General features: G+C 33.3%; 1 protein-coding gene across 6 annotated transcripts in view; it reads right to left on the bottom strand.

The window, feature by feature from the left end:
- Nucleotides 1-23,644, bottom strand: part of TANC2 (tetratricopeptide repeat, ankyrin repeat and coiled-coil containing 2) — a 205,023-nt gene that overhangs the window by 163,063 nt on the left and 18,316 nt on the right. For all 6 annotated transcript variants that reach the window (XM_087826279.1, XM_087826280.1, XM_087826281.1 and 3 more), the window contains exon 2: nucleotides 16,402-16,495. In XM_087826279.1, coding sequence (XP_087682405.1) covers nucleotides 16,402-16,468 — 67 coding nt within the window. In that variant the 5' untranslated portion in view covers nucleotides 16,469-16,495. The remainder of the gene's footprint in view (nucleotides 1-16,401; nucleotides 16,496-23,644) is intronic.

The raw sequence follows: 23,644 nt of genomic DNA, 5'->3' as shown, positions 1-23,644 counted from the left end.
GCCTTTTTGAAATCTCTACTTGAATGTCTCAAATATACGCCAAACTCAAAACATCTGAAAATGAAATTCTAACCTTCCTCTCACCCCTTTAAACCTGAGACTATCAGAGCTCCCCACCTCAATGAATTCATCACCAAATATTACTGATTTTCCTTCCTCAAAGTGTCTCTTGAATCCAGCCACCTGTCCCCATCTCCAGCCTGCATCCATTCCTATATTACGCATTCTCTTCTAAATGTTTATCCACGAAGCAACTAATTATTTAGAAATGGAAATCTATCAGCTATCACATTTAATGTTTAAAATGTTTAAATGATCTCCCATCAGAATATATATAAAAATCTGCAACATGGTCTAAAAAGGTTCTACTTTTCCAGCTCATTTCTAATTAGACTTCCCTTTGTTTTCCTAATACTGGCTTTCTTTCAGTTGTTGACCTCTACCTTCAGGGTGTCTAGAACAGAAACCTGAGAAACAACTATTATATATCTGGAGAGCTAGGATAAAATGGTTTTCACCCAAAACACCTGCCTTCATATATGTGGATAAGTTCCAAAAGCACTAGTAATAGAGATCTTTTATTTTATGTTACATAGTCCACAATAAAATAAATCCTTATATTCATTCTTCTTACTCCCTGACAAGATAAAATAAATGCTACTAAGAGACTAAAATTAAATCTCCCCTTCACCACTTTACCCCCAAGAAAAGGCATGGCATCTTTCTATTTTGACTGGTAAGTATGTTTAAATGTAAAGGCACTCAATTAAAAACAAAAGTAACGAAAAGCCAAAAAGTCATATTATCTAAATATGCCTTAAATTTTTTTCAAATAAATTATACTTGTATTCTATAGGCCTAAATAATACTTTGTTACTGGTTTATATTTATATATAAATATGTTTTTTAAAGTACTTAGCATAATAACATGCTCTTGTAATCACCTAATCTTTACTGTATTATGTGGTTGTGATAATGATGGTAATGAAAATAAAAGTCCAAGATCAAAATATTTTAAGGAAAAAATGCTATTAAAGCTAACAACATGACCTTGGTATACAAAATTCAAACACTTATCATTAGTAAGATTCTTACTAGATTAGTACCATTTTGTATTTTTCTCCTAAGGAACTAGGAAACTTGAATACAACAATGACTAAGTGGTTGAATAATAGGAATCATTAAGATCAAGTAGAATATAAAAATATTTAATCAAAGAACACAGAAAACAGACTCGCATGTAAATAAAGAAACTTCGTATGTGAGAAAGTAGTAGTATTAAACACCGAAGAAAGGAAAGGCTATTCAAAAACAAGTAAATTAGGAAAACTGCCTTTCTCCATATGAGAAAAATTATTAGACCCCCCTTTTCACACCATTATCCCATTACAAAAAAAGTGAAAAAAGAAAAATCAAAATGTACAAAAATTTGAAAGAATAAAACTTTAACCATTTTAAGAAAATACAAACTATATTTGCAATCTCTCAAGAAAGATTTGTGAAACAACATAGGGCAAGAATAATAAATATGAATAAATTAAAATTTTAAACTTCATTCGGCAGGAGTTTAGAGTTTCAGTCTTATAACCAAAAGCAAAGTTTTAAGACAGGACAGAGATGAGAGAAGGTATCTGCAAGAAATGTCACAGACTAAGGATCAATCTAGAGCAGGTTCTACTAACTTACGCAAAAAAATTATAATTTTAGGCTTTGCAGATCCTATGTTCTCTGTTGCAACTACTCAACTCTACCACTGTAGTGCAAAAGCAGCCACAGACAATAGGTAACTAAATGAGTGTGGCTTTATTCCAATAAAACTTTACTTATGGACACAAACTTGAATTTCATATAATTTTCATTGTTGTGAAATTTTTTCTTCTTTAATCTTTTTTCTGAATCATTTAAAATAAATGCAAAAACTACCCATAGTTCACAGGCTACACAAAAATATGTGACGAGTGGGATCTGACCCATGGACTATAGTTTGCTGAACCCTGTCTAGAACATAGAAAGACTACCACAAACCAGTAAGAAAAAGATAAATAATCCAAGAGAAACAAAGCATATGGGATATGAGGAGGCTAGCAACAAAAGAGGAAATCTAAAAGGCCAATAAACACACGAAAGGATATTCTGCCTCACTGGAAATTAAATCAGCATAATATGGGGGAAATGATGAAGTCTGACCATATGAATGTTGGCAAGGATATAGCAAGACAGGAACTCTCAAACACTTCTTAGAAGTGTGTAAATTTGTACAGTAACACAGGAAAGAAATTATCTAGTGAAAGTGAAAAGGCAAATAACCTATATCCTGGAAATTCCACTTCTAGATACAGACCCTAGAAAAACTCCTATATGTATGTAAGGATATTCAGTGCAGCGTTTTTTATAATAACACAAAACAAACATTGAAATAAACTCAAATTTCTATTAGGAGAATAAGGATAAAAGAAAAGCACTCATAAAATTGAATACTGTACAATATATAAAAGAAATAAACCAAGTCCACAAACAGCAAGAGCAAAATAAGCAAGATGCAGAATGATACAGAGATAATGATACCACTTAATAAATTTTAAAACGTACCCAATATGAAACTCAAAACTGTTCCTGGATACATTTATATTGAAAATTTTCGTCTCTGATAAAGCAGATTCAAACATCAATTGTTTTTTTACCAAATTCTAAATCTGTCTGTATGAGTCTGTATTACCTATGTCTGTGTGCATCTGTGTTAAGATATTATAGCAATGAGAATTAGTGAAAAAATATGCCATATTTTATTCTGAAAGTTATGGGGATTTACATTTATGAAAATTCATTCTTATAGCAAAATACAGAATGGACTAAAAGCACTGAGACCGAAGACATAGTAATTTAAGCGACAAAAGAAGAAATCCTAAAATAAGGAAGTGAGAATGGAAAAGAAAAAGAGAAGACAAAGTTAGGAAATACTGAGAAGTTTTAATGAACTGGACTTGATGCCTCATTAGACGTGGCAGCCATTTTGGGGAGCATGAAAAGCTTCATGTGTTTTCCAACTGTTTCCTGAATACACTTGCTATGGGCTTTTAAATAGCTCTTAGAACTGACAGCTACATTAGCGGATGATAATGGACCATCAGCTATAGCTAAGTGATAGGAAAAGGATTTTAGAAAACAAAATGTCAGTTAAAGCAATTTGGGAAGAGATGTAGCAGAAAGGTTTTCTCTGCTCTGCAGTTTCTGCCAGATTATATGCACGATGTGTGCTCCGGAGGGCTAACAGTACTGCTGAATACTACACCATCTTAATATTCAGTTACTGGAGGAAGAGATGATGAAAAAGTTCGGGACCACACAAGTACAAACCCTGGCTCCAACATTTACTGTATGACTTTGGTCAAGTCGTTTAACTTTTTTTTCCCTCTGTCCCTGTTTCCTTATCTACTAAATAGATAAATACATTTATTCCATAAAGTTGTGAAAATTAAATGAGTACAATTACGTTTGTATTTATGTATGTGTGTGTCTTTGTACACGCACAAAGTGTTTGCTATTATTATTCATTCATCAGTTATTAGGTATCCACTAAGTGCTGGGGCATCATACTATGTGCTGGAGAAGTAGAGATAAAAATTTTACGTTGTCTGCCCTCTTGCAGGACACAGCCATTACACTGCGATGGACATGTGAGCTAATGTGCTATCTCCAACCTAAGTAATTAACAATTCCTGAGATATTTCTCAATCTGTCTGAGCCTATCAACAATTTTAACGTCATTTAATCTTTCAACAATTGATAAAAATCCATGGAAAAGGTTTATGGTTATACAGAGAAAAACCTTTACTAATATACAAATCTATGGATTTGTCATTTTCTAAACTACATTTTCATTCTTATCTCTAAATTTCCCATTATTCTATTTCTTCTATCCTTCTAAAAGATTATAACCTAAAAGAATCATTCATACATAAATCTAATGCTAATCTAAAAGTCATAAATTCCCAAAACCTTCTCTCTAAATTTCTCCCCTTTATTCTAAGAATGTATTCATTTTTATTTCTTTTACTCTTAACCACACTGTTAATCTGAAAGATTCAAAAATAATACCCTTAGAAACTACCTGGATCTTAGAATTACAAAGATAATAATGGTTAAATGAATATTAACAAGAGAGTTTTTTTTACTGCTCAGTTGAAAAATAATTACAGCATAAAATCTCTTGATTTTATGCAGTAATAGATTATCATTTTCTTTAATAAATATTTATTGTCAAAAGTATCTCATACAACAATCATTCTCTCATCAACTTACTCTGTAATACTCTCCTTCAACAAAAGATATCTTAATTGTATCCAGCTCTATCGCAAATTTACAGTACTAATCCTTGCCAGCCATTTTGTTTTCAGCTTGTAACACTAGCAGCCAGCTGCCTTGAGCCTGACTCTATTAGCATATCGAATAATTTAGAAAATAAGCATAGAAATGGAATCTAAAGATATAGTTGGGTTTTATCTGACTATATCTGTACATTATATATTACTCTTTAAATATGCTTTATTTTGATGCTTCTCTACTTCCTTTCAATATAATTTATTTTCTTAATTTAAATGCTCATTTCTGCTCACAGTAATTTTTCTCTCCCCCAGATCCTGTAAATGAGGTTGACCTATTACTGTTTAAATATAAGAATTTTCAAATTTTAATAGAATGAACTACAAGTGTATTTTAAATATTTTCTGTAAAATGATAAAAGGGTTGGATACTGTAATTTACAACTATATTCCAACAGACTATCTAGCTAAGTATGATAAATAAATAAAAGCTAGCATATACTCTTCTTACATCTCAAGAGTGTTTCTAATAGCTGGCAGACAGCAAACAATTCTCCACCTGTTCTGACTTGCAATAGGCTGCTGTTTGAATGTCAGTAGCAATGTGCCCTTACCAAGCATCACTGAAGTCTTAGATAACACGTTATCTAATGCAATTTTAATATGATGAGGAGGGATAGAGCCGAAGAGTTCTGATTAGTGTCCTGTTCTTCAGAACTCTTTTCCATTGCATCCTCCCCCTCCCCAACAAGTCCAACTCATCCATAATTAATAACTTCTGAAATTATATTATTCATTAACCCATTCTATCACTTAACATAAAACTCCTTTTAGGGTTCCCTTGCAGTTCATTTAATAATACTATTTAGAAAGCTTGTTAACTTAAAAGAATATAACACTCTCTTGAAGTAACAATAAGCAAAGGAAAAAAAAAGGCTAAAGGGGAAAAGATAACTTGCAAGAAAATAAAGTGCTCAAAGATGAGGATTGCTGAAGTGTTGTAACAACTTCATTTTCTCTTCCAAACCCCTCCCGTCTCCAAGGCATTTTTGTGTTTTTACTGTAATGCCAACTAACCATCCAGGCTGCTTGTAGAAGCCTCTGGTTAGAATGGATTTCAAGGCTGCTGTGTCTTTGAGGAACCAATCAGATGTCTTTGTTTCATCTGCAACATTCCATCAGAGTTATATAACATTTTAGATACATAAAACATTCTAATAATATAGCATATTTCAATCTATAGTTAGCAATCTATGGTCACTAAATCTGGCATAAAAATCCCATAATGATTCTTCTGTGTTATTCAATAAAAGCAAAGGAAAATAGTACACAAGAGAGGATCATTTTTTTCTCTTGTGGGAGAAGATAGAGTGGATTTACTCTGTCTAAAAGAAAGAGTTTTTGAAAATACAGAGTATAAGCAATTTGCAGACTACTAATGTTGATTCTTACTATTTCTATCTACAGTAAAGTGGGTGAGGTAGCCCAACATAGTGGCAAACAGCCATACAGTTGTTCATTCTTATCACATACAGCATGTCAGTAGTACAGAATAAAACATTATAAATAGATTTTAAACTCAGGTTTAATCTTTTGCAAATTTTTTTTTAAGCACAGAAAAATTCAGTGAAGCATTTTAAATGCCTGGACAAATATTTTCTCAAACAAGAAAATCTGAACTTTAAATGTCATACCCCAATTTAACACCTATAATACTAAACAAAAAATAGTATGCCAGCAGCACTGTTACCTATATGATCAAAATACCTGCAGTATACTTGTACTGGAACCATACAAATATATATATTTCAGAGCTAATGCTGCATAACTTAAATATCATTGTTCTGTACTATTAATATAGAACTCAGATTTTAAAAAACATATTAATCTAGAACCTGTGAATCTAGTATTTTTCTTTTTACAACTCAAAAGCATCCCACATATGACGGTTACAAATCAGCACAGGATTTTAAAAGTGCCTGAATGCATAAAAAAGCTGAATCTGTTGGGTGTGGCTTAAGTAAACATATCTTGTCTCTACTGGACAGCTCTCCAGTAACATGCTGCCACTGAAACCCCAAATATATGAGTACATAAGTAAAGTGCTTTCCAGGAGGGGGTGGGAAACTAAACCTCCATGTTTTTTCTATACTTGATGTTCAATTGTTTCTTATACTGCACTTCTAAAATGATAGTGCCTTGAGTAAACCTGAGCACTGCTCAAGAAACCAAGGACAGAGAAATTTTACTTGTCCTACTTTCCCTATTTTATACTCACTGTCTACAACATGGCCGTTCTTACAAACATTTTGCTTTCATAAAAGAGGTAATCATTTAAATCATGACTATGTGCAATGCGAACTCAAACTGCATTATAGTCATCAATAAAATATAAGTGCCAACTCGTGTTCATTCTACTTACTTGCCATCTCACCAGAGAATGCTCCAGTAATGTTCTCTACTATTATAAAATGAACACTATATGAAAAGAGACAATGGTAGGAGCTGCGACAAATGTGCAACAGAGAAAATATAAAATCTGTAAGTACTTTTTAAAAAAGTCTAGAATTAATAGGAAAAACCCTTCAAGTATATGCAAATGTGTGGTATGTACAGACATTACACATATTTAGGAGAAATAAAAAACTGTTCATAAGCTATCATGAATGCATTTATTAATTTACATGCAATTTACCTGAAACCTCTATGTATAGAGGCCATGCAGATCTCAGAACTATACATTTTCATTATTAAATGGCCATAATCAAATATTAAGACAGCTACGGATATCTGACATACTGAAGTATATCCAAGCTTTTAATCCCATTAAATAATTTTCTCTGCTACTCAGTATAGCAAACCCACCTTTGAGTCATATTGACGGTTATTTTTTTCCCATGCCCTGTACGTGCTGCACCATTTTGTTTGTCTTCTGGACAGTGGAGAAATCAGCAGAACAGCAGTGAAGGAGTGTACTGGAGTCAGCAGAGGCAGTGCCAGCCTCCTACTGCAGTCTGTATATTGAACGCACTCAAACCCACAGGTGCCTACGTAAAATCCTCCAGCTGCAGCCTGCAACTTAATGTTTCCTTCAGCAGCAGATCTTTATGCTAGTTTCACTTTGCTTTAACCCAATAAATGGACAGGATGCACAACAGTGTGCCATCTTTTAAGAATGAATTTTACATAAAATACTTATACAGAAATTGTCTTTATTAAGAAGCTAAATATGAGTGACTTTTAAAATCAGAAGTATAATCAACAAATTATGAAGATTCAAAAGGATAATTACCAAAAGAGAAATTCATTTCTAACATTTTATAAATTCTAAAATGATTATTTAATTTTTTCAAGAAAGAGGAACAATAAAAACTAACATATGACATGTCTTATGTCTTCTTGCATAGCTTATGAAAGTAATTTTTTCAAGTAACAGCATATCTTGTATAAATGCTTAGAGGCTTGCCTCTAACCATACCTTTTCATCAACAAATAATCCATTTATAAGAAGAAAATATAGAACTGATCTGTTAAAAGGCAAAGTGAATCTAAGTAAACCAATTTTCAGAAACTGACAGATGAAACAAGAAACAGAGATTCACAATCTTTTCACATAAACTTCAAACACACTCTTATCCTACCAGAATTATAGAATTTAAAAACTCTGAGAAATTTTAAAGAAGACAAGTCTAACTCTAATTTTTCAGATGAACAATTTAAGGACCACAGACGTTAAGGCTAACCTACCTTTCTCAAGGTCACATATATTTGGTCAGTAGCAAAATTTGATCTTCTCATTCTAAACTCACATTTTAACAAATAAATAATTACTCAAACTCGTCCAAGATTAAACAGTAACTTGAATATTTCTGTAACTATTAAAAAACTAAGTTTGTGGTTAAAAACCTTTACAAAAAAGAAATCTCCAGGCCCAAATAGTTTCACTGGTGAATTCTACCACTACCAAACATTTAAAAAACACCAATTCTATACAGTCTCTTCCAGAAAAGAGAAAAGGAAACACTCAACTTATTTTATGAGGATGAAATTACTCTAATATCAAAGTAGACAAAATTGTTACAAAAAAAAACTACAGAGCAATATCCCTCATGAACATAGAAACAAAAATCCTCAACAAAGTATTAGCAAATCAAATTCAGTAGAATATGCATGCGCGCGCGCGCGCGCACACACACACAATGACCAAGAGGGGTTTATCCTAGGAATGTTAAGTTAATTAAATATTTGGAAATCATTCAATGTAATCTATCATATTAATGGTTCAAAGAAGAAAAATCACATAATCATATCACTTGATGCAGAAAACACATTTAACAAAATTCAACATCCATTCATGATAAAAACTAGAAATAGAGGAAAATTACCTCAACTTGATGAAAAAACATCTACAACCAACATCAGTCATCCTTAGTGGTCCAAGACTGAATGCTTTCCTAAGTTTGGGAACAAAGCAAGAATATCCACTCTCACCACTCTTAGCCACCATCTTACTAGAAGTACCAGTCAGTGCATACAGACTGAAAAGAAAGAAATAACATGGTGTCTACCCTCAGAAGACATCACTGTCCACTTAAAAAATTCAAAGAATCTACCAAAAACAAAGAAACCAAAAAAATTCTATAGAACTACATGAGTTTAGCAAGGTCACAGTACAAAGTCAAAAAACAATAACCAATCATATTTTTATATATATTTATATACTAGCAATAGACAATTAAAAAACAAGATTTTAAAAATCCTACCAACAATAGCTTTTTAAAAAGGAAATACTTAGAGGTATAAGTCTAACAAAACAAATACAATGTATGCTGGAGACTACAAAATGAAAATGCTGATGACAGACATCAAATAAGACCTACATAAATGGAAACACATATGTTCATACACAAAAAGACCCCACGTGGTAAAGATTTCAATTCTACTCCAATTGACCTATAGATTTAACGCAATTCCAATCAATATCTCAGAAGGGATTTTTTATAGATATAAACTTTAAAGTTTATATGGAAAGGCAAAGGATCTAAAATAGCTAAAACAAGTTTGAAAAACAACAACAAAACTGCAGGAATTACACTACCCTATTTTAAGACTGACTAGAACGCTACCAGTACAAGACAGTGCGTGGGGTTTTGGCCAATAGATGAAAACAGATCAGTGGAACAGAAGAGATGATACAGAACAGATACAAACAAATGCAGCCAACTGGTGTGTTTTTAATTGATTTTAGAGAGAGGAAGGGAGAAAGAGAAAGACAGACAGAAACAGAGACAGAGAGATCGGTTGCCTCCCACACACACCGGGACTGTACTGGGAATCGTAAATGCAGCCTGGGTGCGTGCCCTGACTGGGAATTGAACCTGCCACACTTTGGTGCACAGGCTGACACTGCAACCAACTGAGCCACCTGGCCAGGGCTCAAGAGTTTTTTTGAATTTGTTGTTTTAAATACATAAACTTGGATTAATAATCAAAGACAGTTTTATCAAGGGAAAAACTTTACTAAAAAATCACTGTTTTAAATTTCAAGTAACTTGTACAAGTTGAGGATAGGGAGTAACTAAATAGAAGATGAAAATTACTTCCTTTAAATTGGAAAGAATTATATGGTCACAAAAGGGTTTGTGCTGACAGCATTAACCCTAAATAGCTTTCTCTGGCTTCCTTCTTCAGCAACACAGATGGAAACAGTAAACTATGAAAGCACCAAACTATGAAAGTAGACAATCATGGAAATGAATCTTTAGGGTGAAATGGTGAAATACCGCAGTGCAGTACTAAAAGGACTTAGGTTAAATTGTCCTGAAGTCCAGGGGAAGTATAATCCCAAAGCTCAAATAAAGGTAAATTAGAAAGGTACCCAGAAGAATGGAAATAAACCACGGAGTAAATAAATTACATTTGAAAGCAAAATTTAGTACAAAAGGTAATTTCTCTGGATTATTATTCATTCAATATATGATCATTTTGTACCTAATATGGGCGTGGAATAATGTAATGTCACATCGGCCAGTCTCTCTTGCCAGAAATTTCAGGACTAATTATTTCCTTCACTCTTTTCTTTTCCTAGCCACTCTAGTAACTAAATCCTTTCTATTTTACCTCAAAAATATCTTCCTTGTGTATCCTCTTTAGTCTTTTCATCTTTTCATCATCTCTTACAGTCTACTCACTGCAGTCCATTTTACATACTGATGCCAGAGCTATCTTCCTTAAAATGTTATTCATTTATAAAACAATATTACTGAGTGCTTACTATGTGCCAGTCAGGCTGCTTACTATGTGCCATTCTGGTACAAAGGATACAGGGGAAAAGAGACTGAACTTGTCACTAAACTTGTATTATAGTAGGAAAGACATAACAAAACAGAAAAACAAGATAAATAGTCACAATATAAGAGAGGGGACAAAATAAAAGGAGAAACATAAAAAAGGGGCTAAAGTTTTAAATTTGGTAGCCAGGAAAGACCTCAAGGAAGTGACTTCTAAATTAAATCCCCAATGAAGAAAGAAAGCTAACGTTCCAAATGGCACAACAAGCATAAAACTCCTAAAGCAGAAGGATGATGAGGCTGAGAAGAAGTGAACAAGTTACTCTTATGTGAAATGAAGTCAAAGGTAATCAGGAACAGCCCTGGCTGGGTGGTTCAGCTGGCTAGAACGCTGCGGAAGTCCTACAACTAGGGAATTAAAGAAGTCACATGGTGACTGGTAGGAGGGGCAGAGGCATGGAATGGGCTAGTCCCAAACACACATGCAGTAGTTTTTAATTAGGAGGGGTATCTTGGCTGCAGAGACACCCCTGCTCTGAGGATCAAGGGGTCCCAGCCCCACACCAGACCCCTCAAGCCCATGGACACATACGAATGCTTCTTAAATTAAATACTAACTTGGTTTCCTAAAACAAAACAAAGCAAATTACTACACCTATGAGAAATCTTATCTTATTAATCTTAAAAATAAGCCATGAGCCAAAGTTAATATAAAGAACAAAATAGTCATCTAATTATTCATTAATGACTCAGAAAAAACTGTAATGATAAAAACACTAATGATGTCATTCCATAAACACAATTTCCCTTTTAAGACACAATTTATTCTTGTTTGAAATTCTTGCCTTGAAGTATGTTTGAAAAAACATACTGCTTCTCTATAAATAGGGTTCTTTCCATACAAAATACAAATCACTATTTTTATAACTACTCTAACTTACAACTACTCTAAATTATAAACATTATACAAGAAAAACCACAGAGGAAAATAAATACTAGAATAGACACCCCAAAATCCTTATTGGTATAATTAAATACCTGGTAAATCAAAGGAATTACAGTAGAACCTTGGCATGTATGGATTTAATATGATATCTCCAAAACAGTAGTTACTCAAAAGTCTAAAAGCACAAATTTGATGCCTACCTCTAATAAGGATAGTATGTGGAAATGAGTCACTATCTGGTACTCAGGTCAAAAGGACTATCCAGCATGCCCTGGCCGGTGTGGCTCAGTTGGCAGGAGCATCATCCTATACACCAAAAGGGTTTGATTCCTGGTCAGGGCACATAACTAGGTTGCAGGTTTGATCCCCGTTCCCAGTTAGGGCGTGTGCAGGAGGCAACCGATCAATGTCTCTCTCTCACATTAATGTTTCTCTCGTTCTCTCACCGCGCCCTCTCCCCCCAAAAAATCAATGAAAATATCCTCGGGTGAGGATTAAAAAAAAAAGACTATCCAGCATCTGCATCTTAATATGACTTTATTAATTTCTACTAGGTATCTTTTATAAAGTAATTGTTGGGAAGTGAGAGAAAATGCTAGTACTGGCGTCAAAAGTGAACATCTAAAGGTATCTAAGAAAATCATGGTTCTAAGCTAGAAAACAAATTTTGGATAAGCCATTTCTTTAAATGTCAAATCTGGAGGCAGCTTGAATCTCTGATGTGTAAAAGTGACTAGTAAGGTGATGACAATTATTATTTGTCTTCTGCCAAATCAATTAGCATTTAGGAAGAACAATAACTAAATGCAACATAGTTTTCTGGATTGGATTCTGGAACAGAATGAGAACATTAATGGAAAAGCTAATGAAACCCAAATAAAGTCTAGAGTTTAGTTAGTAGTAATATACCAATGTTGTTTCTCAGTTTAAACAAATGTACCATAGAAATGTAAAATGTAATAATGGGGAAAATTGGGTAAGGAGTATACAGGAATTTTCTGTGCTATCTTTGCAACTTTTCTGTAAATCTGTTATTAACCCAAAATGAAAAGCTTTTTTTAAAAAAGTAACTAGACAGCACCTTGATTTGGTCATCAAAATCACTAATGAGGGACAGATGGACATTGTGTGCCTCTAGCTATAATACCCCAAGAAGAAAACAACATACATTTATGTAACATTCAGACCACAGATTATAACCTGAATCTAATCATTTAAAAAAATCAAACAAACCCAAAATTAGGAACATTCTAGTTTTTTAAAAAAGAGAGCTTTCATTCTTCAAAAATGTGAAGAAACACTGATAGTATAAAGATGTGACAGGTGATGTAATACCTTATCCTGGATTGGACCTTGGAGAGGAAGGGAGGAATTTCTATAAAGGAAATTACTGGCAAAATTTAGAAAACAGATGGTAGATTTGATGAAAGTACTATAATGATGCTTAACTGCCTGAGGTTGATAATTATATTGTGGTTATATAAAAGAATTTCCTTGTCCTTAAGAAATATACAGAGCCCAGCTGGGTGTGGTTCAGCGGTTGAGCATCAACCTAGGATCCAGGAGATCAAGGTTCAATTCCCAGTCAGGGCACATGCCGGGGTTGCAGGCTCGATCCCCAGTCGGGGGCGTGTAGGAGGCAGCTGATCAATGACTCTCTCATCATTGATGCTTCTATCTCATTCTCTCCCTCTCCCTTCCTCTCTCTGAAATCAATACAGATATATTGAAAAAAAAAAGAAATACATACAGAAAATTTTAGGATTAAAAGGGCATAATATATTTAACTTTCTCTCAAGTAATTTTTTTTTAAAGTGAGAGAGGATTGAGTGGGAAAGAGAGGAAGACAGTGTGTGTGTGTGTGTATAGAGAGAATGATAAAGCAAATGCAGTGAAAAGTAAATAATTTGTGAATCTGTGGAGATCTTTGTACTACTGTTTTACAACCTTTCAAGAAGCAGAAAATTATTTCTAAATTTAAAAAAAATTTAAAGAAGCAAATGGAAGTTCTAGAATTGAAATATATAAAAACAAAAATTAAGAACTGAATATGGTTAAGAGTAGATTATATACCACTGAAGACTGAATTAATGAATTGTAAGATATATCAAAATAAAATACCCAGCATAAAGCACAGAGACAAAAGGATAGAAAGAGAGTTAAGAGACACAGATGATATGCATGTAGTCTATCAAATGTATAACTAGAATCCTAGAAAGAAAGAAGAGAGATAATTTTTAAAATTTAAAATTTGAAGAGAGAATGGACAACAGCTTTCTAAGACTGAATGACATCAAGCCACAGAGTCAAGAAATCCTACAAACATAAATAAATAGAAGACAAACAAGGATAGGTAAAAAGAAAACCACTCCTAGGCACATTAATGTAAACCTAAAAAACGAAAAACAAAGAGAAAAAAAACAGATTGCCTTTAAAGAGGCAGCAATTAGACTGACAGTTGACTTGTCACCAGAAATAATTTAAGAAGCCAGAAAACAATAAACAATATTTGAAAGAAAATAACTGCCAACCTAGAATTCTACTCCCAGCAAAAATATTCTGCAAAACATAAATGCATTGCCACAAGAAAATCCCAACTAAAGAAAATTATAAAGGGTGTTCTCCAGACAAAAAGGAAGGTTATTCCATCTAGAAAATGAGGGATGCAGGAAGGAATGAAAATCAATGAAAAGGTCAATATTGGGTAAATCTAAATAATAGTGACCATAGAAAGCAACAATAAAAAGGTCTTATAGAGTTTAAGATATATATATAGATGAAAAGAATCTAAGGTTCTTTCATTGTCCAAGAAGAGGGTAAAAGTACCAATTAATATCAAACTGATTGATATTTAAATCTTTAAGGTAACCACTAAAAGAATTATAATAGCATATAATTTCCAAGTCAATAGGGGTAAATAGAGAATAATGAAAAATGTTTTGATCAATCAAAAATAAAGCATGAAAGAAGAGAGAGAGAAAAACATAGAGCAGGCAGGACAAGAAGAAAGCACATAGTAACATGTTATATTTAAATCCAAATATATCATTGGTGGAATTAGTACCAACATTATCCTTAAGAAAAAAAACTTGTCTGAATGAATGAAAAAAAAAAACCTCAACCATATGCTATTAACAGTATAACATATATAAATGTTTCAAGTAAAAGAATGGAACAAATCATACCTTGCAAAAACTAATTAAAAGAAAACTGGGATAGCTATCCTAATATTAGGCAAAATCAATTTTCAAACAAAAGGCAATATTAGAAATAAAAAGGGACACTTCATTATGGTAAAATAGTCATTTCAACAGGAAGATACAGCAATTCTAAATTTCAATGGCTCTAATAAGACAGTTTCCATACACATAAAGCAAAAACTGTCAGGAACGAGGAGAAACAGTTCCACAATTATAGTGTGAGATTTAATCACACCTTTCTCAGTAATGTTTTAAAATATTCATACACACACACACACACACACACACACACATACATACATATATATATATGTGTGTTTTTTGGGGTTTTTTTCCCCCCATTGCTTTTCAGAGAGCATGGAAGGGAGAGAAAGTCAGAGGGAAACATCGATGTGAGAGAGAGACACCACTTGCTTGCCTCCAGCATGAGCCCTGACCTGGGCCAGGGATCAAGCCTGCAACTGAGGTACATGCCCTTGGCTGGAAGTGAACCCAGGACCCTTCAGTTTGCAGGCTGACACTCTAACCACTGAGCCAAATTGGTTAGGGCACAATAAATAATTTTAAAAAATTAAGTAAGCATATAAGTGAGGATATAAAATATTAACCAAATTGACCTATACTGCACCCATTATTTTCAGGTGCATCCAGAACATTCACCAAATTTGATCATATGCTGAGCTATAAGGCAAATCTAAAAAAAAAAAATCAAGAAAATAAAATAATATAGGATAGGTTCTCTGATAACAGTACAATCAAGCTATGTTAATAACAAGATAACCAGGAATAGTGTGGTGAAGGCCAGAGCGGGGGGTGGGTGCAGGGGAGAAGGGGCCAACGGGGAAAAAAGTGGACATTTATAATACTTTCAACAATAAAGATAAATAGGAAAAAAAACAAAGACAACCAGGAAATCAACTGTTTAGAAATGAACAATTATACTTTAAATATCTATGGGTCAAGAAGAAATCACAAGGGGAGTTAAAAAACATTTTGATGTGAATGATAATGAATATACTACCAATGTAAATTTGTAAAATGCAGAAAAATTAGAAGTGAAAATATTAAAATATAATAAATATCTACAATCCATTAACAGAAAATAAACATGTAGTACATTTTTCTTCACTATTTCTCCCAAAAAAGTATAGGTACATTTTAGTTTATTTTTACCATAAATGCCCAAGAACTACCCCCTTGTTCTTGGAAGTTTATAAACTTTATTTTAATGACTGTAAAAATCTTCAACTTATATTTCACTTTCTATACAACCCTTTAAGGACAGTTCCTATTTTTATAATCTCTATCCCCAGAGTGCCTAGGACTAAAATAATTTCATAGGTTAATTCAAAAAGTAAATTTAGGTCTAGAAGATTCTTAATAAGTAGTGCACAGAGGCATTACTCTCTCATATATTAGAAATATTTCTCTTCACATACTTTTCCTTTACCTCACTGTTCCTGATAAGTATTCAAGTGTTCCTACCTCTTAATAGGGTATAGGAATGTAAACTTACTTTATTTCTTGTAAATTAAATAAGACATTTAATAAACAAATGCATAAAGTGTTGTAGCATTAACTCAGATCCCTAAAAGAACTTCCTTTTCTAAAATATGACACAGAATAAATGTAGCATAGTTACTTACCACTTGATCTGTTTTTACGACTTGATTTCCCTCCGGTGAGAAGCATTTTGAGACTATTCCGAAACATGATTGTGCTATTCTGATAATCACAAAACTGTAAAAGAAAATGTGGGAAAATATGTTAGGAAACTTGATTTTCTATTCAAAATTCAGAATAATATTGCCTGGTAAACAGTAGGTGCCAAATAAATATTTATTGAATTAATCAATTATATTTTCTCAGTTTGTATCCAAATCAAATCCCTTTTAGAGAAACCTGATCTTACTCTCTTTATTCTCAATGCCTATCTCTTGGGAGGCCCTCAACACTTCTTGAATGAGTGAATGAATGAATAACTGAGCAAAGACTTGATTCATCAGATTAGTAACCTGGTAAAGAGGTAAGGGGATACAATATAAGTAAGTTTCAATAGACAAGACCAAGTTATGAATTAACTAGAAAAATGGGGAATACTCAGGGTGATCGTGCACTAGAGATAGTCAGGGAAAGGCAAAGAAATTCTAGGCAAGTTCAAATTTTTATCTAAGGAAAACCCAAGAAAATTCTAGTCATACTTCAAACTTCTGCCTAACTCAGTCAGACTTTACTAACAGATATATACACTTCCTCCAAAGTTTCAAAAGAAAAAGTGTATAAGCACAGATTTTTATTAGAACCAATTATTTTAAATTACTAAGAATAGGAGTCAAAAAGAATAAAAATCCCACATCTAAAAATAAACCAAGATAACATTCTAAAGTTAATTTAAATGAAAAATGCTGATGGGTAGAATAAATTAATTATAATGATGATCATTTTTTGAAGTATGGAGGTTTTTTCTCTGCTAGTTCTAAAACATAAAACTTGACTGAAATGCATAAAGAATGAAATGAAACATATAATACTTATTTAAAGCTAATTATCCATCTCACAGTTACATTTTGGTAAAATGACTTTTTCATAAGTTAACATACCACTAGAAAATTTACTTTAATAAAATTTGTAGAAACTCCACAAAATTGAAGCTAGGTGGGAAATGGCAGTTTGATCTAATTGGATTTATGACAGTAATATATGGCTACATTTTATCCTCCTTTTCTAAGTTTTATACCCAAATTTTAAAATGTTAACTCTCTCAGGAAAAAACATTAAATAAATTCCTGACAAGTGAATCTCTGGCAGGAGCATAAACAAACAACCCATTCTCAGGCCCCAATCATTTCAAATTATCATATACTAAACTGATATGAACATTATGCTATCTATGTGACCCCTAAGCTTTTATGTTTGTGACACCTGGCCTAAACCATTCAGAAGAAATACTAACTACTCTCCTCCTAATGTCCACCAAGGCTGGATATTCATACCTTATATCAACATCTTCTTGCACTGTTTTATTAGTGGACAATCAATTTTCATTTTCAATGTTCATCTCTCCTACTTATCTAAAGCCTTTTCTTATCCTGTTACTCAAAACAGGAGTGCAATATGCCTTCATTAAAATGTTTATGCAATAATAATGTAATCAAATTAACTATTAAACACTTCTGCATTATTCAAGCTAAATAACCACAGTTCTCCCTTTAACTTTTCCTTGCAGGAAATTTTCCATTCTATAACAAGCTTTTTGTAAAATTTCTTTTTCTATATTCTTTTCCATTTTGAGTTGTTTTGGTAGTGTTTTTTATTCTCAGTTTGGGGAGTGGCTTATTCTTATTTTTTTCCTTGTTTTACAATTCTAGAAACAAGTTCCTTGACATTAGAACTATGCCTAATAGGTTAATTATATAATTTAAATGCTTTTAAACTCCTATGGGACCTGAAGAAAATGTTTCGAATAGTAAGAAAATAAAAAATAATAAACTAAGATATTGTCTGTAAAACTCTAATTACAAAAAGAAGAATGCATACTGATCCAAATGATGAATAAAGTGTCATCTTTCCCTACCCAGGAAAACAATAAAACCTTTTTTTTTTTTTTTAAATCCTCACTGAGGATATGTTTTTATTGATTTTAGAGAGAGAGGAAAGGAGAGAAAGAGAAACACTGATGTGAGAAAGAAACATGATCAGTTGCCTCTTGAGTTTTATCACTGAGGTAAATTATTATCCAAAAATGTAGAGAGTATGTATTGAGGTACCCTTATATAGATTGATACAAACATCATATATGTCCTTACCAGCATTAAACTGAATATCAGAGGGCAGCAATAGTAGGCCTTAAACTATGACCTCCGTATTCATTACTGTTAGTACATAATCAACAGACCCCACCCCTAGACCACTAAGGCAAATACCTAGGAGGCATGGAAGTCAACTGGGTTCTGTATACATATCTGGAGCAGCCTTCATTTACATAACTTTAAAACTTTAGCCATTGCTTCCAAATTAAAGTGGCATATTGGTATAGAGTGGGAAGATCTGTAGCATCTTACAGCAGTAAAGAGGAAAAAGTGAACAGTGAACCCTTCTGATAGGAGAGACTAAAGGTAATAATGTTCTCTACTCCAGTAATGGCAGAAATTAACACTAGTTAATGAAATATTATATAAGGTACTACAGTGCTCCAATAAAAGGGTTTTGGAAACAGCTGTATACTATCTCAGAAATACTGTCCAATGATGCAGAGGGATACCTGCCAGTTTATACAGTACAACTAAACTAGGGCCAGAACCGGCAGAGAGAATAAGGGAGGGGAGCCATCCCTTCCTGCCAACTGACACTAATAAACATAGATTAGTCAAAAGTGCTCCAAGTGGGAGCAGAGAAGAGCCTCATTCACTCACCATGTTTAACAACACATATCACCATTCCACGAGTAAGCAGGACACAGTGGTCATAAGGCAAGGGAAGGGATATAAAAGGCCACAGAGTGGGGGCCTTTTCAAAGAAAAGACACCTCCCACTACCACACATGGAAGCAATGAGTTCCCTTCCACAGACTTTAATGCACAAGCCTCAGATTGTGGATTGTGCCTGTGATATATCTAGGGCAGGATTATGGGAATGATATCAGTCCTGCAGAAGGATAGGTGAGTGAACAAGAGGCACAGTGGGAAGTATGGGGAGAAATCTCAGTTTAGTAGTAGAGTGGCACCACTTCCTCTGGAACAGGGAATCCAACCAAAATTCTGATCTATCATAAATTGTGGGTGTCCAGAAAGGGTATATTTTATGTGGCCTAACAATACCACATAGTTCCAGAGGGGCAAACATTGTACTGACTAAAAGGTGAAAAAGAAGTATTCCCTTAAGGAGTCACAGGATTCAACAGGGGAAGAGAGTAACAGGACTGAGTCTTCTCATCTATGTCTATCCATCCATCTGTAGTGATTCAAGTCATTTAGTGGTAATTTGTCTATTCAGGTTTTCTATTTCTTGAGTCATCTACTTCATATAAGTATTAAAATGGGCTTAAGGGAATATCGGCAAGAACCAAAGGTGTTAACTACAGAATGGAAAGGCCTTTAATCTCTTAACTACTTTTTTATATTTTCCATCTATATGCATTGCACTCTGGGCAATTTCATCAAATCTATCTGCAAATCACTAATTCTCTCTTCAGCTATTTCTACTTTGATAACTTAACCCTTCCACTGAACATTTCCCCCCTTCCATGCTGTACTGCATATGCTGTTACAAGAAAACAAGCCAATTATAACAGTGACAGCTGACAAACCACTGCATCTTTTATAACACCAATATACATGCACAGGGTGGGGCAAAAGTAGGTTTACAGTTGTATTAAGTATGCAATACAGTTTATTCTTGTATTATTACTTATTATTGCAATTGAAAGTGGATACAACTGTAAACCTACTTTTGTCCCACCCTGTATTATTCCATTCTTCTATTCTGTGTGTGTCATTTTGAAGTATATTATTTTTCTGAATGATGTTAGCACATTTCTCACATTCAAAATCCTAATTATATTTTTCATTTCTAGAAGTCCTAGAAGAAGCATAGCATAATTTGCTTGTTTTTTGTAACAGCATATGCAGTACAGCACAGAAGGGGGAAAAATGGTCAGTGGAAGTTAAGTTAGCAAAGTAGAATATTTTTCAGGTCCATCTAATCATTTTTGATAGTTTCTTCCTCTTTTTCTTAATTCTCTTATTACTTTAAACATTGTAATCATATTACATATGAATATAAATAAGTAATATATTTTATAAATTTAACTTTTATATTTTTCATTAATACCAGTATCTGAAGGTTTTGTAGGTCCAGTTTTGTTGTTTCAAATTATTCATAATTCATGGCAGTTTATTTTCCTATGTTTTCTAAGTTTGTGTGTATTTTCTATTCTTGCCTTCTAAACTCACTTTTGATATAAGTTGCAGCAGCTATTCAATATGCCTTCTAATTTCTCTTTCATATTTTCTATTTCTTTATCTGTGTACAAATATTTATCCACCAGTCCCCCACATGGATGGTGAAATTACAGACTCCACGTGTGACCATGGTGTTCTCAGTATCACACCAGTGGCTCTGCTGCTTTTCACTGCAGTAAGTAAGCAGCACTTCCTAGGTACAACTCCCAGAAGTTGGAATATTGTTTCAGACCAAATTATACAAACAGATAATACACAGGAGAAATCTACAAAAACAATCTGAAAAAAACTACATACTATATGATTCCAATTATACAATATTCTGAAAAAGGCAAAACTGTGAAAATTGTAAAAAGATTAGTGGTTGCTAGGAGTTAGAGGGGAGGGAGGGATGTGAACAGGCTGAGCAAAGGGTTTTTAGGGCAGTGAAACTATTCTGTATAATATTACAATGGTAGATACATATCACTATACACTTGTCAAAACCCATAGAATGTATACCAAGAGTGAACCCTAATGTAAACTATATACTTTGGGTGATAATAATGTGTCAATGTAGGTTCATCAGTTTTAAAAAATGTACCATTCTGGTGCAGATTGTTGATTATGGGGAAGGTTGTATGTGTGTAGGGACAGGCGGTACATGGTAGCTCTTTGTACTTTCTGCTCAATTTTGAACCTAAAACTGCTTTAAAAATAAAGTTTCTTAATTGTTCTTTTAAAAACAGAAGGAAATAAAAAAAGAGAATGAGGGAAGGAGGAGTGAAGAGAGGACCCATTAATAGGGAAACGATTATATTTTGACATAAGAAATACTATGAATTATGGAATATTATGTATGGTTTAAACAGTATGCAGTGCATCAATTCTAAAATAAAAAATTCTCCAAGTTTTATCCTTAAGTAAAAAAAAAAGCAAGTCACAGAGAAATTTGTAAAGTATGGCATTATTATAATTTTAAAAACTATGTGTTTATGGACCTGCATTAGATATATATTTAGAACTGTGAAGTAAAACTTACGAGAAAATACACATAAAACTTTACAGTGGTTCCCACAGGAGATGAATACAGTCTTGAAAGGAAGAGGAAAGTGAAATTATTATTAAATATACTTTTACAATTTAAGGAAAAACTAATAAATAAAATTCAGTGTCGCATATTCACCATCTCTGTTTAGTTCCAAAAACATTATCACCCCAAAAGGATTTATTCATTATTGATATCAGTATAAATTTTTAATTATTAAGGTAGTATAAATTTTCTCTGGGTCCCCACAAAGCAGATAAGATCTCAAAGGGTGAAGGATAAGACAACTTTAGAAAATCTTTTTTAAATTTTTAAAAAATATATCTTTATTGATTTTAGACAGAGGAAGGGAGAGGGAGAGAGAGAGAGACAAACATCAATGATGAAAGACTCCTCATTGATCGGCTGCCTCCTGCACGCCCCGACTGGGGATCAAGCCCGCAACCCGGTCATGTGCCCTGACTGGGAACTGAACCACGATCTCCTGGATCCTAAGTCTATGCTCAACCACTGAGCCACGCCCGGCCAGGCAGAAAATCTTTGCCTTTCAAGTTGACTGTCTCCTCAAAGAATTATCCCACCAACATACAATGTCTCAATGCATATCCAAATAATGACAAAATAATGACAAAAAAGTTTAAAAATATAGAATCTTTTTAATATACCCATTTTCTAATAAAATATTTTAAAGTTACATTATAGAACTGTTTTGTCACCAGGTCAGTAAAAGGTCAAATGAAAAGAGGAGTGTTTACAGAACTACTACTACCACTTCCTCCATCATTTGCTTTCCCTTGGTTTCTCCAAACCATATAATGAACTGGTCCAACATGCCTGAGAAGTTAAAATTAAACTGCTATTTTAGAGGACTAAGTCCAGGCAATGAACAATCTTATAAATAACATCAAGAAACAACCAAAACACATACACACACAGCAAAAACCTTATTTTAGTAACATATATTAGCTAAAATTCTTTGACTTAAGAATGTTTTTCTATTTCTAAAACACATGAATACAGATGGCAAGTCTGCCTCAAATCCCTTTCTATTATTAACCAACCTATAAATAAAATTTAAAATAAAATGTATCCCAGTTTTCTATATATTCAATGTTTATATGAATGAACTATGTATAAGGCCTTGAGCAGGTACTGGAGGAAATGTTTAAAATCTAATAGCAGTTCCTACCTAAAAGGAGCATCCAGTCTGGTAAGGAGAGCTAAGGAAAAGTGAACCCGAGTACAATTCAAGTAGAACTTGGTTGGTACCACAAGAGAAATACAAAGTGCAGTGTTTACAAGAGGGAAAGACTACTTACAGGTTTAAGTAAACAAACACTTCTTACGTGTCTACTATGTACCCAGCAGGATGCTGGATATTAAGGATAGCAACACTGTCCTACCCTCAAGAAACTTATAGCCTAATAAAGGAATAAGAGACCCTATTATAAATGGCTTCATTTAATGTAAAATTCAGTGATAGAGGTAGTCACAAAATGCAAGGTAGTACCAAAAAACTATATATATACTTATGTACCCACCTTTATAGACAGTGAGTGAAAATAATCCTACTGAGCTAAAATAAAATTATTCTGCTGGTATTCTGACATAATCTTTTAGGGGTTAAAAATACTTAAATAAAAAGTATAAATAACATTCTCTCATCATACCCCTATTTTAAAAATACAACCACAAAAATCATTATCTTCATATGCATGGTTATTAGACCTAAGGATGGCATCTAGGGCAGTTTATGCAAGATATCAACTGTCAAAGTTAAACATTCTCAACGTCAAAACACTAATAGAATGTATAACTAAAAACAGGAATCTAGCTATACAAATACATTAATTTCTTGTCATCCCCAATAGAAATCCATAAAGCTTCAATCAATAAAAAGAT

This window comes from Miniopterus natalensis, chromosome 17 (assembly GCF_054644295.1).
Source record: "Miniopterus natalensis isolate mMinNat1 chromosome 17, mMinNat1.hap1, whole genome shotgun sequence".
NCBI lineage: Eukaryota > Metazoa > Chordata > Mammalia > Chiroptera > Miniopteridae > Miniopterus > Miniopterus natalensis.
Note: the sequence above shows the minus strand (reverse complement) of the source record. Positions and strands in the feature narration are given on the sequence as shown.